Raw genomic sequence first — 19,060 nt, forward strand, 5'->3', positions numbered from 1 at the left:
GGCCTGGTTTTGAAAAACAACATGTGAACATGTGGCAAACACAAGCCATGTTTGTGTTATGTGTCGATTTCAAGTTAATGTTTATGTAAAAAAGTTACAATTTGTCTATGTAAAGTAAAAGTGACAATATGTTTATGTAAAGTAAAAGTAACAACTCAGCCACACAAGGCAGGAAAGAAACACGAAACATGAGCCCCTTGCCTGCTTAGATGTACTTGAAGAAGCACCATTAACCCAAGCCAGGTTTGGCAGGGCTGTTTGGGCGCCAACGTTGTGTTTGCAGACACCAGCGCTGTGTTGGTGTCTCACGGCACCTCCATCCCTGCACACTCATAATGCATGAGGCTTTGGTTTGGTTTTTTTTCAATCTTTAATGTTTATAAATATGCAAAGGGCGAGTGTCAGGAGGATGGAGCCAGGCTCTTCTTGGTGACAACCAGTGGTAGGACAAGGGGCAATGCGTACAAAATGGAACACAGGAGGTTCCACTTAAATTTGAGAAGAAACTTCTTCTCAGTGAGGGTGTCAGAGCCTGGCCCAGGCTGCCCAGGGAGGCTGTGGAGTCTCCTTCTCTGCAGACATTCAAACCCGCCTGGGCACGTTCCTGCGTGATCTCATCTGGGTGTTCCTGCTCCGGCGAGGGGTTTGGACTGGATGAGCTTTCGAGGTCCCTTCCAACCCCTGACATTCTGCGAATCTGGGATTTTGCTGACTCACCCACCGCACCACCCAAGCCTGCATGAGGTTTGCCTTACATTAAAATAAGAATACCTCAAATTTAAAAAAACAGAAAACAAAACAAGACCCAAAAAACAAACAAGGCGGGAGAGGCGCGGAGGACGCGGCCTCGCGCCTGTGGCGGGCCGGGGGCGGGGCGGGGCGGGGCGGGGCGGGCGGGGGGCGGAGCGCCGCTGTGCCGGCCGCCGGCGCCCCGCGCTGCCCGCTCGCTGCGTGAGCCGAGCGCAGCCGCGCTCCTCGTTGAAAAGTGAACGGCGCGGCGGCGGCTCCCGCAGAGGCTCCGCGCACACGGCGGCGCTGCCGGTCCGCGCCCGCGGCCGGACCCACGAACGAACGAACAGACGGCAGACAGACAAGCAGGCTCCTTCCGCGGCGCGTTCGCCGCGATGTCCGCGCTCCTCCTGGCCCTGGCGACGCTCTGGGGATTACCGCCCGTCGCGGAGGCGCTGGCAGCGGGAGCCCGCGGAGGTAAGACGCCGCCGCGGAGCGCGGGGTGTCGGCGCTCGTCCATGCGCGCCGCCCGCTGAACTTTCCACCGGTACCGGCTTCTCCCCGGGAAGTTTTGCGGTGCCTTACGCACCTCCCTGCTCCTCCGCGCTGCGCGGCCGCGGAGCGCTCCCTGCGAACTTGGCTGCCGGCTGCGTCGCGCTGGGCTGCGGCGCTCGGCGGAACCAGAACGGGGCGAGCCCCGGAGCGGCGACAAGTCAGTTGGGGTGAGGGATGTGCCCCCCAAGTCAATGGGGATGTGGAGGGGGATGTGCCCCCGCCTGGGTGATTCGCCCTGAGCGACCTGGCTCTGAATTACCGCTGCGCCCAGGGAATTAACGCGGGCGGTAATTGTGGGGTCCGGTGCCTCGGGTGCGTCCGGCGGAGCCGGGCGGGAGGGTCTCCGAGCCAGCCCCAGCGATGCGCTGCAGGAACGGCGACCGCCCTCCGCTTTCCCGAGGATTGCAAAAGTTCCTTGGTTTAATTTTGCTTGAGTTGGCACCCGCTTAATAGCTGAACTTTGCGTTTCGGCGGCGGGGTGGGTGCTGAGCTGGTGCAGCCGGGGAGGCAGCGGGAGCTCAGGACCCCTCAGCCGGGCTGTGGGAAACCTCACAATTTGCAACTCTTTTCTGCTTAAAAAGTCTCTTACCAAAGAGAGCAGAGGTTTTTCTGCCGGAGTTAGTCTCGGCGGTTTTTTGTCGTGTTTTTTTGTACGGTTGCCAGACCTCTTTAATTTTCTTGGGGAAATCTTTAAATTGAGTATTTCCTAAAGTACGGACCAAGCTCCCCTTGTGTTGTGCTCAGGTGCAGGGATGTCAGGGTGCTGCTCTGACTCAGGTTTTTACCGCTATAGAAAACGCTGCTAGTCAGAAAATCGCCTGTCGGCTCGTCTGTAGCCCTTCAGTTTCAAAACTGCGTGGTCTCATGGATGAGACTGCACTGAATGTTGTTGTATCCAGTCTGCCAGGATTTTGCTAGATTTCAGTCAAAATGTAACTTTGTAAAGCATCGGATTCTCCTGTCTCCTCTTCATCACGTACCTGCTGCCTACTAAATTGTTTACTAACGGCTTACAACTCATTTGGGTGAAGGCAGATGCCTCTAGAATTGTCTGGGATACAGATTTCTGCTTCAGTCGAACTACCAAACCCCTCTGGTCCCTTTCCCACGTAGCTGTCAAAATTAGAGGTGATTCATGCTGCAAAAATGAGAAATAACTACCTATCAGAGAGAAAAGTATTGCTGCAGCATCACAAACTTGCGTGTTTAAAACACTGCATCATAAGGTACAAGGATATTGCAAAGAAATGAGGGTAGTATTCAATGTAATGGCACCTGAACAGCCAGATGGGAAAGGTTCTTAGAAAAATTTTGCAGTTTTATGAAGGGTACATATGCTTTTACTTTGATACATGAACATTTGTGGTCGTGGTAGTGCTTGTTTGATGGAAAATATTTCAAGAACTTTCCATGGTATTCACAAAATGGTCAGATTACATTTCAGCAGCTGTGGCGTGCATCTGATCTTAGGAATAAAAATCAAACTTTCAAACATCTTGTGGAATTGTCTGGAAACTGATTTGTCACTCTGTCTCCCTTGATGGAGATAAGCAGATGCCAGTTATTAATGAATATTAATTTCTGGTGTTTAAATTTTGCTTCATTTTCTCTCTGTTTTGTTTTCATAGTTACCTTGCTCGGATGTAATGTTTCACACACACAAAAATGTGCTGTCAGCTTACATTAAAATCAATCCCATCTTAAAAGGCAACATTCTTGTAAGTCATACCAGCCCAAAAAGTGAGATAAATCAAATTTACTTAGAATCAACTAACTCATCATATCATAATGTCATGTCTTATCAAAACCAAGCCGAGTACAAATTAGGACTTAAAAAGCATTTTGTTTAAAAAATGTCAAGTGGTCTGAAACTGAAAGGGATTCAGGATGAGGGATCTAGGAGAATTACATTTGCACATCAGATAAACTTTATGATACACTGCAGAAATTATTGACCATACCAAGCTGATTTGCCTTTACAGGAGGAAATTCTGAGTCATTGGAGCATGCTAAGCTTAATGTATGTGAAAAGGCACTGAAATTTGGAATGCACTGAGGCTCACCATTGGTAATAAGAGAATTGGGAAAATGTCATGGGTTGTGTTAATAGCAGTGTTGTGGTAGCCATGGTAATATACAATATTAGTAAGGTGCTGGAGGGAGAGTAACACCCTCTGTTAGACCAGTGGATAACATCGGGGGGAAAAAAAAAAAAACAGGAGGGCTGGGGGGGAACCCCCCTGAAGTTTGAGTTCTCTCAACCTTTTCACTGGGTTTGAAATTCAGGGAAATTCTTCCAGTCTATCAGGTCTGCTCTCAGCGAGGTTACAACTCTTCTAATTCTATGTGTATATATTAAAAATGGGGAGGATAAAATTGTATGGAGATGGTGAGGTGGAGAAGGGAAGTGAGGAGAAGGGGATCCAGGCAAGAGGGTGGTGGATAAGGGAGGAGTCCTGCAGTTGAGGCTGTGCCATCAAACCCATGAAGAGGTACGATTGCCTTTTCATAGGCATCAGTCTTCTTGTTCTGAGGATGCTCACAGACCCAGATTCCCCTGCAGTTATCCTGTTGCAGTAAATGAATTTGGGAAACCTGAGGAAAACCTTGCTAACAGCTGGGAAGACCACATTTGTTACCTGCTCTCCTTGAAGACGTGCAGGGGAACATCACAGGTCCCATTGTCACCTCTTGAGCGCTTGAGCTGAAGGTGCTCTGCAGCCTCAAAACTCCACCTTGGCTTCATGCCTAAGCTCCTACACCCTTTTTTTTGTGATACCTGTTTGTTTATTGTGCCTCTGCTGCTGTGTACGTGAATCCACTGTATTAATTGGCATGGTTATCTAGAGGTTATCCAAATTACGTGGATGCCACAGATAACAGGAGCTGGATTTGGATAATCTTCACGGATGTGCGATGTTGTCAGTGAAATGTCTATTAGTGAGCTCACGGCTCGTTATTAATTGACTTGCTGTCTGCGGTGGGGCTGGCGGTGGGTTGTGTTTGGCTTTGGCGGATCCCTCCTGTCGACAGTGCTGATGTGCCGTCTCACTGTGGACTTTCATGTGTGGTTTTAGTGCTTTCGGGTTTGTTGTTCAAGCCCTGGTGTGATGAAACAGCTTGTCAGCAAAGTCTTGGAAGAGGTCCTCCTGTGAAGGTAGATTTTATACCTAGTGGGAAGATGCTGTCAGGGAACTTAAAACATGAGCTCCCTGAGTGATGGCATCTCACGTGTTCAATCTTTTTTTCTTTTTCCTGTAATTCTTAAGCTGTTGTAAAGAAAGACAAATTTTCATGAACATTACTCTTCTCTGGAGTCACAAACACTTCAAAACTTCTGTCATTATTCCACTTAGCAGATAATGTATTGTTTTCAGGGTCCTTTGACCATATTCAAGTGAAGGCTGGAAACAAATGACTTTGAAATAGAATTCTCAGATTTAAGGTTCAGCTGATGAGAGTTTGGATTACTCACCCTGGTAACAGAAACACAAACCAGGTGAAATAAATCGGTCTCGTTGTGATGACTCCTGGTGGCCTTCATTTCCTGGTAAGGCAGCCCAGCAGGTGACAGTCAGGAGGCTTTGCAGCTACCTCGTTATTAGCAGCTTAATGATTTGAAACCAGGTGTACTTGACCAGACTGAGCTCCAACTTGGCCATTGTTGGAAAGTATTCTCAGAACAAAAGGCAAAGTATTTCTATGATGTGCTACAGAGGTGTCTGTTCTTGTCCTTTAGTCTGTTATGTCTCAGATAACAAATATTAGTGACTTATATACAAAATAAACGCTTCTAAGGTCACAGTGGCATTGGCATTTATTTGTTTATTCCAAAGAACAATATTACTTTAGAACTTAACTATCAATGGAGTGGAAAAAATTACAGAGGAGGGTGGAATTTCGGGCGGTAGTTAGAAGGATCCATGGTAAGAGGTAAAGACATATTGTGGGAGATGTGCCATTTTGGTGGCTGGTTTTATAGGCAGTCGATGTATGTGTGTCCTCAGTTCAGTGTGTGATCTCATGCACAAACCCCTGACACTTCTGGGGACGGAGCAAACTGTGTGTGTTTTGTGATGTGAAAAGACTGTATGTAAACTTATTTTGTAGCAAACCTTTGGCTAATTTACCATAAAGTTTCTGCTGATACTCCTGCAGATTGAGATAGTTTTCCCCCAAGGACGTGGAGAAAAGCCCTTACTTCTGACAGTGACTCTTTAAAGTGTTGACTGCCAGTATGTAAATCTGAGCATATGTCATACTGTTAAGGTTCATATGGTCCCCAGTTTTTTTCCATTTGAAGGAAGTTGCAAAACTCACATTGATTTCTGTGAAACAAGTCTGGAGCTTAGTGCTTGTTCCTCTAGTGCCTTTTTACTGCTCCTTTTATCTGTTGTTTGGAGTTGAAGAAAATAGGTTTCTCTTTATCGTATTGACTGTAAAGGATGTATGCAGTTTGAATTTGTGAATTTAGAATTATGGCTATCTGTAGAAATGCTACTAATTCAGATAGTAGAATGTTGTTTTTGTTGCAGTGGCAGACTTTGAATCCCAGCTTGTTGTTGCTTTTTTCCTAGTTTTTGTATATTAATCTGTTCTTTAATAGTCTCGATCCTTCAAATGCAATTAAATTTTTGCTTAGAGAACTCATTTTAATTGCACTTTCCCAAAACATTCTTAATGATGAACAGTGAAGATGAAAATATCACAGCTTGGCTATTTTTATGCAAGTCATGCAGACTGTCGAGTCTGTATTTAGTGTTAGTTTGGGTGAAGTGTAGACACTGCAGAACTAGATCCTAAATTTGTAAGTGCAATTAGGAACTAATTGGATTTTTAAAATATAATTACTCAAATAATGACTCTGCACCTTCTGTCCAACCTACTAGTTTGTTTTCTAATTAAAGTTGGGTGGGGGTTTTTTGCCCTTAAATTCTATCGAAAAGATCAAAATATTTGTAAATGTAGTTTTATTCCAGCTAACTAGTCAGTTGTTGACCATACTGTGAAGAATTCCTAAGATGTATCAAAGCTTCCTAATGCTGGAAAGCGGAATGTTCCTATTTAGATAGTTGGTCAAGTGAAATAGTTGTAAAATCAGCTGTCGAACCAGTGTGTGATCCAAGGGCCCGGGATCCTTCTCTTTGTGCATCTGAGGATGCTCCGGGAAGGGCCGTTTCCCGTGGGTACCGGGTGTGTGAGAGCGGGACTGGACATTGGTAATGGAATTCCAATAAAACTCAGTCAATACCATTTAATTAGATTTAATGGGAACTGGGAAGAATCGTTAGAGAGACAAACACATAGTGTAACTAGTAATATGTATGCTATATTATTAATGATTGAATTTGTAAGATCCTTGTAGCAAGAATAAGATCTCTCTGTGTACATGGAAGGTGTTATGTGGGTCTATTATATTTTGTTATCTACGTCGTTGCTTCCCAAGCAGTATGTAAATATAGATTTGGAATTGGGCTCTAGGGTGTTTAGAAACCCTACCCATCTGAAGATAGAATCACATGCTAGAAATAAGGTTCGTATGTTTCTTTAGCCATCATGTTTTTATTGACCATTTTGTTGTAAATTTCAATTGTGTACTAATAACAAAACACTGCAATATATAGAGTGTACCACTGAGTAATTGGGCTTTTTAAAGATGCTGTAATGCCAGGCTGGAAGTGAGGTACACTTTGAGATTTTTATTCCCGTTCAGTTAAAATTCAGTGCAATTCTCTGAGGTGGAAAAATAGGGATTACAGTATTAAGAGTTCTAGATACAGTGCACTGAATCCTGAAATGCGCTTTCAACAGTCGACGGGTGTTCCTAAACATCTGTGTACTGCTTGGAGCGGAATGATGTGGCATTCTGGAGGAGCCACGCTGTTGAAACTCTGCTTTCCTTCCGAAATACAATGTATCTATTTCATTTTCTTCATAATGTCAATGTATTTTGGACTATCTATTGCCTGGTTGTCAGTAGGACATCCCTTGGTAGTTTTTGCTCATGACACTATTAAGCAACTTGTGCTTCAAGTGTAATAGGACAAGTGCTGTAAGACAAAAGTTAAGCTTTGAGAATAAGAAGAATATGTGTAATTCCTCAAGGCTTTCACCACAATGGAGCGCTTTTTTTTTCTTAATAGCAGTTCATAAGCTACAAAACTGTTTTTCCTTGAACGAACAAAGGAAACTTGGAGAATGAGAAGGTGCAGTTTTGGTGTTTTTAGTGATAAATGTGCAGACAAATGCTGACGCAATGCTTGGCAAGTGCCCTTTTCTTTCATGCAAAGTGTTCTGTCAAGGAGGAGTTCTGTTTTGTTAACACACACACTCCCATAGGAAAAAGATACCCATCTATCTTTTGTATAATGTTTTACAATTTTTATTTACACACCCGCAAACTGGCAAAATACTTTTGTCACTGATTTCTGACATACAATTCTGATATTGTCAAATAGTTGGTGCTGCTACTTAAAGTATTCTCAGAGGTGTGGTGGAGAGGATGGGTTTCCACCTCTAGGTCACTTGACATGCAGGTTAGTGTTTTTTCCTCAATCATGGATATTCTAATGAATTTCAAGGCACTGGAAGTATGACTATGTTAGCATTTCTATTACATCCTTGTATAATGTGCCTTTTTAGAGAAATGCTGTAGTGTTGTGCAGTCATAAAAATAAAAGCTTAAAGAAGTTGCACTAGTGCAAGAAGATGGTGAAAAATCAGTCGTTTTCTAGGTGATAAACAAGTTTCTCCCAAACACCTGCCTCTTTTTATTGCATATACTGAGAAGAGAGCAATGTGAGATCATAAATACCTGGATGCTCTTTTTCTTACGCAAACACACTGATTTACCCAAAGTATATTGGTATTTCTGTCAAACCTTGTGTGCTTATGAAATGAAAGTATGTCATTTACCAATGAGACACTTCCTTCTCTGGAGAAGAATGGTTTTTGTTTGTTTTACTGTGTCGACAGAATAGATCAGACCTCAGTCTACACCGCTGAAGTCAATGAATTCTTCATTTTGTCCTTGGTGTTTATAGGATCAGTCTGTATATAAGTGTAAGGGACCTTTGGACCATTTTATTCAAATTTCACTGAAAAGTATTAGAGGACCTTTTATTAAATTATATTATCTGTATTGTCCAGTGGCTTTTATGCAAGATGTAGATCTTTCTTGCAGTACTTTGGAATAAAAGTTTGATTCAATTTTGCCTGACTTGTTTATATTGACTCCACTTAGATATTTCCAACATCTAATTTTAATATATATGGATCAAAGTCTTAATTGCTTTTCATTTCTCAGTTTGTAATAATTCTCTAGAGGCTGAGCTGTTAGATAAATTGTTTATTTTTAACAGATGATCAATTGATAATTTCTCATTTTCAAAAATCAATTTGCTAAGATGTGTAGGGTCTACTACTTGCAAGTCCCTAGGTTAGTTAAACCTTGTTCTTTGTAATGCAGATGAAGCTGCCAGTCTGTTTTCTAGGTGAAGCATTGTATTTTTCATTGTGGAAAATTTGGCTTTCTTTTGGTGGCTTTTGGTGATCTGGAAGGAAAGTAAAGGTGATACCTTCTCATGCAGCACATTGGATCCCTGTGCATCTCTGCATTCCTATCCAGGGATGAGCTCACTTGACTTTCTTTTGAGATGGATCTTAAAAGAAGTGTTTTCCCCAGCTGTATTTGGTAAAGAATAACTAGGGCTGGGTCCAGCCTGTGTGTTTTACAGTACTGATGATACTCATTTACCACCTGGAGGGAAACTGGCTTCACTTCCAAGTTCATCAGAAACACTTGGTTTACAATATGCTTATTTCGTGTAACTCTATTGAAGTTGTTTTTTGCGGGGTGTTTGCAGGTAGCAGGAGTTAAGGACTGGAAGCAAGGGAAGAAGGCTGCAAAACTAAATTAATTCTTCTTGGGTCCCACGTTCTAAGCCAAGTGGTTTATTCTTCTATTCAGATTACAGAAGGAACAGGGAACAGTTTCTTCATAGTGTCTTGTTATCGTAGTTTTAGGCAAGACACTCGAGGCTGCAATATTAAATCATATACAAGGGAGATGAAGCAAGTCGAGACTACGAAAGTGTGAAAACTAAAGCACTGTCCTGTGCATACAGCTTGTCAGGTTAAATTGCTTTTTATGCCTTGGATGGAAACAGAGCAAGGGTACGTTGGAGCAAGAAGATATTTTGCAGGTGGTGTCTTGAAGGCTAAACCTGAGCTGCAGCAGCTGATGGTCTAGGGCTGCTATAGGCCACTTCCATGAGAATGTATTACACATACAGAGGTATATAAAACCCTGGATATGTAAGGAGAGCCATGAAAAGTACTGTTGCTAAGTACAGCAAAGCCAGGAGTACCAGGGATTTTTTTAAGCAGACAAAATCTTACGCCCTGACCCAAGCAGCCCATTATCACAGTTCTTCAAATTGGAGCGAGCTATTCAGGTCAGCGTGTGTCTGCAGACCCATCTGAATGAATTCCCGGGCTCGCACTCACTATGTTACATTTCTTTCTGCGGGTTTCGAACGGCTGTGACTTGAACAGAGTTGACAGTACACAATATTACCCATTTACTCTGTAGATTATACTCCTCTGGAGAATTGGTGTCAACTAATCTGCCACTTCTGTGTTTTCACAGAGACCTGCTAACTGCATCTCCGGTAATATCGCAGGAGAGTGTCAGATCTGGGCTTCTGTAGTTTTCTTATTTATTTCCCTCAGATTTCCACGCATGTACATCCAGGTCTCCAGCCTCGGTCGCTTACTTTGTCCTGTGAATACTTTCCTTTCTGTGTAGAAATTCCGTCTGTCAATACCCAATTTTGGCCAGTCTTAGGGCGGTAAGAAGTTTGAAGCAGGTGGTTGTCAACGGATGATGACAGAAATTGTGAAATTGTGCTCAAATGCAAACTGTGAAGTTCAGTATTTAAAGCACATTTGAGCATATAAAACCTGCTTATATTTCTACCTTGGCTGTGGAATATTCTAGCTATAATTCATATGTTTCTGTGATAACAAATTGTTTCTTTTACTGAAAACAGCAGAACTCACCTAACCAATTAGCGGTATTCAGTAATGAGTAAAACACTATCAACGATGTTATGATTTTTGTGTCAGTTAGAATTGTTAAATGCTCCTCGATGAAACTGTGCTGATTTACATTAATTGATGGCTTGTCTTCCACAGCAGCAAAAGTGCCTTGCAAATAGTTGCAATACACCTAAGCTGGCAGTGATTGCCTGTGATTGCCAATCTGTTGTTCGCTGGTGCTCCAAAGACCACCAGTGAAAGGCTTCAAAATTCAGGAGGACTTAATACATGGCTGTGAATTTTAGGAGTGTAACTAAAAGCATTCACATAAAATAAGCGCTAAAGAGCTGGTAGGTATGGCCCAGCTTGGGTTCTGCTAATGTATGATGTTTGACAATCCAGCAACTCAAGGTAATTTAAATGCGTTATAAAAGGCTGTTTATGTGTCCATGAAAAGCATGATGCAAATATGCAAATTTAAGAGAGTGTCTTCTACAAGTTTATATATCTTAATGAAAAATGTCAAAGCGTAATAGATCAACAGTCTGTTTAGCCCCACAGTAACCAGTTTTTTTCCTCCTTTTTTTTTTTTTTTTCTAAAGATAGCACAGCATGTCTTTGGTGATCCTAGGAGTAAACTAACACTGCAGAGTGGTTGCTACTGAAGCCAGATAATGACTCTTTCTGATTTTTTGGGGAGGAAATACCTGTCTGTTGGGGTTGGTTGTATTGAAGTGGTCACCACTGCCTGATTGTGCATGTGTACAAGTAATTTCACTATGCTGGTATTAAAAATTCCTTTTACATTTCATTCCATTTGCTATCCTATGTTGTATGGAAAGGTTACCTGAGCCAAGTGTTGAGCTAACTTTGAAGTTGTATTTCATGAGACACCTGAGAAGCATGTACTGACCATGGGCTTTGTGTTCGTACTGCGGGCAAGCAGAGCAGTAATTCTGCTTGTTTGCTTCTGATTTCACATTGGCACCTCAAGTAGGATATCTTGGGCTTTTTTCTATCAAATTTTAAAAATGTCATGCCTGGAAAATCTCTTAGAACTTCAGGTGATGTGGAGCTTATCAGGGAGTAGCAGCTTTTGATGCTATAGGTGCCTGTTCAATGCTGTTTTAGTTTGGGGTTGCAGCCTCCGGGAGTCAGACTGGAAGTGGATAATGGAAACAAAGAGAGATGGGGATGGTTACTGCTTAAATTTTATTTGGTAGGGAGCAAGAAAGGCCATGTCCAGTACAAAAAAAAAAAAAAAAAAAAAAAGAAAAAATCCCAACAGTTTCCATGGTTCTTCTGAACCAACTTGTATTTCTTAATAGGTAAAGAGATAAGCAACAACATTTGGCATGTGCAAGTATTGTCTTTCGTAAGCCATGGGGAAATCAACCTCCCTTTCTTTCCTAGAAATACAGGAGCCTCCTTGAAGCACTTGCTTTTGGGAATGAATGTATTACTGAAGAATTCATGGATGATCCCTATCTAATTTTTATAGAAATGAATGGTAGCATGCTGTGGGACTTCAGGTCTGTGGGTGTATTTTACATTCACCTGCCTTATTCTAGACTTTAAGAACTATATTTTTTTTGCAACTGATAAATAACTGGAGGTTTAAAGCAGCTCATCCCAATAGCAATTGCTGCCACTGTAAGGAAAGAGAAACTCAGCATAAGGGAGTGGTAATAATACAAAATAATCTCCCTATACATCAGTAATAAAGTTGCATGGGCTACAGTTTTCTTGTCAGCATCTTTCTGTTGACACCGTTCTGTCAAGGATGGAGGGAAGAGCAAAACCTAAGTCTGTTTTCTCTTATGTTAAATGTATTCTGCAGAGCTTTTGTAAAATACAAAGCATACGGACTTTGCAGTTAGTGTTTGCATTTGGGACTTGGGGGGAAATTTATGTGAACTTTGTGCTTTGGAGATCATTGCCCTTTAAAATAACTGATCATATTAAATGTTAGTGCATCTCTCAAAACCATGTTTTGTAGAGTAGTCTCATCTTTAGAGCTCTCTTGTGTGTGGGGTTTTTTAGGAGGAAGAGTGTATAATTATTGGTAAAAACTGAGTTTTCAAAATTGCCCATTTTGAATGCATATGACAGCCTACCCTTTTATTTTTGTCTGAGAAACCTGTTAGTGTTTAAAACCAACAGACAAAACCCAAACCCTGGCAAACTAAGCCAGAATACTTTGCAGTTGTGGGTTGAAACTGTCTAATAACATAGTCCAAAAGCTCATTAATATTGATCTTCTTAATTCTCTCAATAACCTGAACATTAGTTCTAATTACAAGAGGAATAAAAAGCAGACTAATACGGTCTTAGCTGTCAAAGTCTGATGGACCACAAAACATCCAAAAGGATATCCTTCAAAAGCGGTTTGTAGGAGGTATGCACATGAATATCATTAGCCGGTAACAATATGCGTACCCATACTTGGGGGTAAAAATAGCACTTAAAATATGTACTTTCTGCTAGATCAGTGGGACTCATACTTGCCAAGGTTAGACCTTCTGCCTCCCCTTTCTGTTCTGCACATGTGGCTGAGGCAAGCTTTTGCAAAATGGGCAAATTACATAGAACTTTTTAAAGGAAAGAACCTGAACATTTGGGTAGATGAGGTTCTAGGGAACATGGTTTAGAGGTGAACTTGACAGTGCTGGGTGAATGGTTGGACTCAATGTTAAAGGTCTTTCCCAACCAAAATGATTCTATGATCTATGATCAGGTAAAGCACCACAAGAAAGATTGGAGTTGGGCTTCTGCTGTGCTGGTGGTGGAGCCTGGTTGCTCATGAGCATGTTCCTCAAGCTTATTGTGTTGAGGCAGGCATCAGGAATGGCTTAGTTCTGTGCTCATCATCTGCATTTAAATGCGTGCTCCTCAAGGAAGCATTTGCATTTTTCATGGCAGAGATAAGTGTTATAGAGTGGGGAAGAAAGTCCTTTTTCTTTCCCTTTTTGCTCTTAACAACATTTTGATTGCCATATAATCTGCTGCAGAAATGCCATCTGTGCTGGTGATGCTGCACCTGGATTGTGGGGTCCGGGATGCACCTCTGTCATGTCCCCACCTGGGCCATGTCCTGGCTCTTGCCCAGCAGAAGGTGCCCAGCCTCAGACTTCTTGATCTGTCGTGCCCAGGTGACCATCTTTGATTTACATTTGCTTTGAACCAAACAATGAGTAATCCAGGAGAAACCTGAGCAGACCTTGGGGGTGGCGATATAGCACTTGGGGCTGAGGATGCTCTTCTTTCCATGGTGGAGGTGGGTGGGCGATCGCAAAGCTTGAGATAGCTCTCAAATTTCAGTGGCAGAGATCTGAAGAGGGCTGGCTAGGAATAGCCTGGGGAGGAGAAACTATGTCCCAAAAAAAGGCAAGTTATCGCTGAAGAAGGAAAGAAAGCCCAAGGGATTTCCTTCCCTGGGTGCTCACAGATGTGCTCTGCCCCATATGGAGGAACAAAAGGAAAGGTTCCATCAATGTCCCCCTCATTAAATTGGCATGACTAATATATTCTGCTAAGGTGTGCTCATCATGCTGTTTAAAACAACCGGGTTAGAAATCTACTGACAATAAATTAAGATTTACTGCTTTTGCTGTCACTGGGGCACCTAATGCAGGTTTGGAATACTAACTGGAATTTGTGTAAGGTGAAAAAAAAATGTCCCAGTGCCATTTAATTAACTATCTGGCCAATATTTCTCTCTTTTTATTGAAAAATCTGTAAGTTGCAACTGGCTTCGAGCGCTCTCCTATACAACTCTGCCAACAGTTAGCAAATAAACACTTCAAAATACAGAAAGCCTTGTACAGCTCCATGTGCTTCAGATAAAATCATACCTTAAACCACAGAGATTGTTTGTTGTAACAATCCAGAATATAATAGTGTGTTGTAATTAAAAGGAAGTGATTAGAAGAATATTAGTATTTATTTTCTAAGTATACAGCAGGGTTTGTCTGTGTAGGATAACTAGGACATCAGTGCAAATATAAGCAGTGTTTTCTTTTTAAGACATACTAGTAACCTGATGTAAATAACCTATTTTATGCAAGTAACACTGCACAGGGATTCTTATTACTTATTCTTTGGATTATCTTGTTATTCTAAGTGACTCTGCAAGCTGTGATCAAAATACAGAAGCTGCAAGTCTTAGAATTTCTATGCGAGTTTGGATCAAGTTTGTGGATTTAATGCCTTAGAATATTAATTAAAAAATATACAGAGTGTACTGTCTTTTTGGAGAGCTAATTTAAATAAACTTTTATATAAGTTGTTTAAGCGGTCCTGAATTGAGTCCTCACTCCCTCTCTGGGATGCCCTAGGAGTTTAAACTGGAAGTTTCTGGTCTTTGCTGGTCATGGTCCCTCTCCTGGCCTCTCTTGAGTTCTGCCCCTTTTATAGATCCCACCCACTGTTTGGAGAGCTGGTAGCATTAAAAAATGAAATTCTGGATTTGTCACTCAAGGTCAAAGCATTGGCATCAAGTGAACAGTTTGGTTTTTAGCTTAAAATGCTGCAGACAGCATTTTGTGGGCACGAAATATGTCAAGCTCAGCTTTTCTGTAACATCTACCAAGCTGGAGGGGGGGAAAATCTCGACCTGTCTGGTGACATATTAATGCCATGTCAAGTGATGTGTTTTGGAGAGATGGAGAATGAGTTTGGAAGAGCTTAAAGGAAATTACTGAGTTAACTTTGAGATGTTATATCTTGCTGGAGCTCTTGCAGCCCCTCTGGTCAGACTTCCAGCAGTAGCTCTTGGGTTGAAAGGTTAAGGACTCATTTACTAAGCGGTGCAGTTTTCTTTCATTTCTCATTTACAGTTGTCTCTACTCCTTTAAAAACTGAAGGACCCTTCCAAAACATATTGTACTTATGCGCTATTGCTGTCAATTAAAGTTATTAAATCACAGATCCTTAAAAGTGAAATCCAGATATACATTAATATATTGTCTCTGTGTAGCTGCTGTGTTACAGAAGTGATGAGTATAGTGTCAAGGCAGCTCTGGACATCAGCAGATGTTTCTAAGGGCTGAAATGTGCATTTGAATACCCATTTTGTGAGGGTTCTAGGAGAAGGATGGACACCAAAGAACCAATCTTGTGGATGGTGGAGTAGGGAGAGGAGCAGATCCAGCCCCACGGGCTGTGGGTTGGGAATTGCTGGGGCAGCACATTGATGCGAGAGCTGGAAAATATTGGGGTGAACAGATCAGATGCTGTTGCCTTGTATGTAGGGGTGATAGAAGAACTGCATCTGTAACCCTGGTTAGAGGGATGATGAGGAGAAAAGAGTAATTGCCAGGAACTTGCAAATCATGGGCCTGAAAGACTAAAATACTGGTGGTGCTTTCAGGGAATGGAAGATGACGAGGGCAAAAGCCACATTTTTCACAGCCGTTTGATATGGTATTCATGTTCATGCTCCTTTGTGAATTCCTTAAATTAGCAATTTCACTTTTCTGTGAGTCTACTGTACTTTGACTCTTAAGTGAATTAAGTCCCATTATAAATGACATCTTTCCAACAGTTGGAATACAGGTTAGCGCTCCCGAGAGGGGAGCTTTAATGAGGTTGTTGCTATGACAGCTCAGCTTCAGGTGGCACATGTGCCATGTTGAAATACCCTCTCTCCCCTCAACTATTGCAGTAACTTCTGTGAGCGGATTTTAAAACTTCCCTTTTAGTGGCATTTATGACCAGCACTTTGTATTTTTATTCTCCCAGTAGTGCAACTGAGGTTTTAAGAGTCTATGCTGTTTATTTTTACTTCTATTTCTGAAATGTTAATAGCAGTGCATGGTTTGACAAGTTAAAGCAACAAGGAGTTAACTCTGTGACAATTTCAAAGGATGCTCTAAGGACTGAATCAAAAGATTTACAGATTGAACAAACACATACACTGTTGTGTTTACTGTGGAAATGTACAAGGCCCGTGTTTCTTAAGTTGACATCGGAGAACTTCTCAATGGGTGGACATAGTTTATACTGTGGGAACTGGTAGGAATATGAGTGTTCCCATTAAGATGCAGCTGAATAAGTGGGTGCGATGATTTGCCTCTTTGGAGGAGCTGACTGCGGTCTATGTGCCATGTATAACATCTCTCGGTATCTCAGAGATGTTAAATCACGCAGTTATATTTTTCAGAAAGACTTCCAGTGTGAGCCTGAGAGGTTAATACAGAAGCACATCTGCTCCCTGGGCAGGAGAAATAGCAGCTTGTTCTCTCAGAAACCATCCACCCCATCCCTGCCTTTCCTCACTGGCTTTTTCTTGTCTAATACCAACTTTTGTGTGGTTTAATGTGGGTAAGGTTCTGAACCTCAGTATGGTCCAGAATAAAGCTGATGCTGGCATCTGTAGGAAGGATGGTGGCAGAGTAAGCAGTCAGGATTGTGAATATTTTTTTTCTGTTATTGCTCACCTATGAAATAGCAAAGTGTCATGTTTAGACTCAAATGAGCAGCTCTGAAATGTATTTCTGCTGCCTCGGTGTTTTCCAGTTGCTTTGTGGACATGGGTAATGTCGTTGTTCAATCCCCCCTTCCTGCCAATCTTTGAAAGCGAGTTTCTAAATGTATGGCTTTGACGTACAGAAAGGAGTCGTACTCATATCTGGCATGACCTATATAAATGTTGCCTTAAACACTGGCCCGGATGAAAAGCCTTATTCCTTTCCCATAGGTGTTCAGTTTTCTTGTTTGCTTGGCTGTGAATTGTTGCAGTCACTCGGCCACCTCACTACCTGATGGAGACAAATTCCTTTATCACCACTCATCTCAGTGAAATTAAACCCAGGGAAATGCCCAGGAACTATCTATTCAACCCCAGAAAGCTTTGCCTTTTTAAAGTTAATTGGTTTAAAAGACGTTTTTGTTTGTTTGCTGCTACTTTAGAAACGGTGTGCTGTAAAGATCTGGATTTTTTTTTGAGTGTTTTATTGTAAGCTAGAAAACCTTGGTACTAAAGAGTAAAAAGGCTGGCTATATAAATCAATGCTCCATTGTATTTATTGTGCTACTTACTAGGCCTCCAAGTATACTAAATTTTCATAAATGCAAAATCATTCAGCTGTATCCATATTGGTTCAAAAGATGCTGATGAGAACATTTAAGGTTTTTACAGTTTCTGATAATACTGTTTGCTGTAAGTGTGCCTGTCCCGGTTTCTTTCTCTGACTGAACTAAAAGTGCAATTTCTCTATAATTTTCATGACCAGTAAATAGGTTCACATATTCCACACACTTTAATATTTTTGTTTGGCTTGCTTGACCATTAGTGATGCTTGTTCCCTGATACTGTGTTCAGTTCTGGGCCCCTCAGTTCAGGAAAGAGATTGAAGTGCTGGAGCGGATCCAGAGAAGAGCAACCAAGACTGGTGAAGGGACTTGAACACAAGACCTATGGGGAGAGGCTGAGGGAGCTGGGCTTGTTCAGTCTGGAGAAGAGGAGGCTTAGAGGTGAGCTCAGCACTCTCTAGAACGACCTGAAGGGCAGTTCTAGCCAGGGGGGATTGGGCTCTTCTCCCAGGCAGTCAGCAATAGGACAAGGGGGCATGGGCTTCAACTCTGCCAGGGGAAATTGAGGCTGGAGGTTAGAAAGCAATTCTGTGCAGAGAGAGTGGTCAGCATTGGAATGGCTGCCCAGGGAGGTGCTGGACTCACCGGCCCTGGAGGTTTTTAAACTGAGATTGAACGTGGCACTTAGTGCCGTGATCTGGTCAATGGACTGGAGTCGGACCAAGGGTTGGACTTGATGATCTCTGAGGTCTTTTCCAACCCAGTCGATTCTGTGATTCTGTGATCATTTTGTCCCCTTTGGAAAGAAGGTGAAACCAAAACTAAAAAGCCTCCCAAAAACTCCCCAAAACAAATCAAAATAAACAAAAAAAAAAAAAAAAAACCCAAAGAAAACATAAACCCCAAACCAACCAACCAGAAAAAAAAAGAAAACAAACAAGAAAAACCCAACCAAACACAAAACAAAGAAAAACCCCAACTTGTCAGGAAAAGCAAACCCAGCACCCAGGATGCATAGATAAAAGGAGACCAGATGCAGAGTGAAAGGCACATGGTGCAGATTCTGGTTTCTTGCTACAAAGATTGCTACAAGAACAGAAAACACGCTGTGATTTATTCTCGTAGCAAAAAAAACTCTGCAAATGGAACAAGTAGTACAGAAATCTCAATATGTTGTTGCTAATACAATTTACATTTAGAACAGTGTGTCCTCCTTCGCCATTCTGCTCTGTTTAAACATGGCTAAATTAAACTAGTCTATAGGCAGAGCTTCTTGAACTGCACTCAGAACTTGCACTAAATGAACTTCTAACACTTAATTTAATGGTAATTATACAGCTTCTCAAAAAATTCTTTTCCCATGTATTATATTTGTTCAGTAGTTATCTCCATGTATAATAATATCAAATTATTATGCTGTCTCTCAAAATTGTAAATCATATCATTTTTACACAGACCAGAAAATTACTTGCACTTAAAGATATGTTTATCTGTATATATATGGTGGATTTTAAATGGAACAGTTCCAGGCATAATTTTCCTAATATTGGTTAATCCATCTTTAATTAAAATGTTAATTGCTAATCCAGATATTACACATAGAAAATTCAGCCTACAGTAAACTGTGCCTTATTTGCACAAGGATGAAAAACGTGCAATTACATGGCAATCTGCTCATCTGAATTGCAATGTAGTTGTC

At 41.7% G+C, this 19,060-nt stretch overlaps 1 protein-coding gene across 4 annotated transcripts in view; it reads left to right on the forward strand.

Annotated features, from left to right (window-relative positions):
* Positions 1-958: 958 nt before the first annotated feature.
* Positions 959-19,060, forward strand: part of LRP1B (LDL receptor related protein 1B) — a 687,296-nt gene continuing 669,194 nt past the window's right edge. For all 4 annotated transcript variants that reach the window (XM_065840662.2, XM_071810731.1, XM_071810729.1 and 1 more), the window contains exon 1: positions 959-1,206. In XM_065840662.2, the coding sequence (XP_065696734.1) occupies positions 1,125-1,206 (82 nt within the window). In that variant the 5' untranslated portion in view covers positions 959-1,124. The remainder of the gene's footprint in view (positions 1,207-19,060) is intronic.

The sequence above is a fragment of the Patagioenas fasciata genome, chromosome 7 (genome assembly GCF_037038585.1).
Source record: "Patagioenas fasciata isolate bPatFas1 chromosome 7, bPatFas1.hap1, whole genome shotgun sequence".
Classification (NCBI taxonomy): Eukaryota; Metazoa; Chordata; class Aves; order Columbiformes; family Columbidae; genus Patagioenas; species Patagioenas fasciata.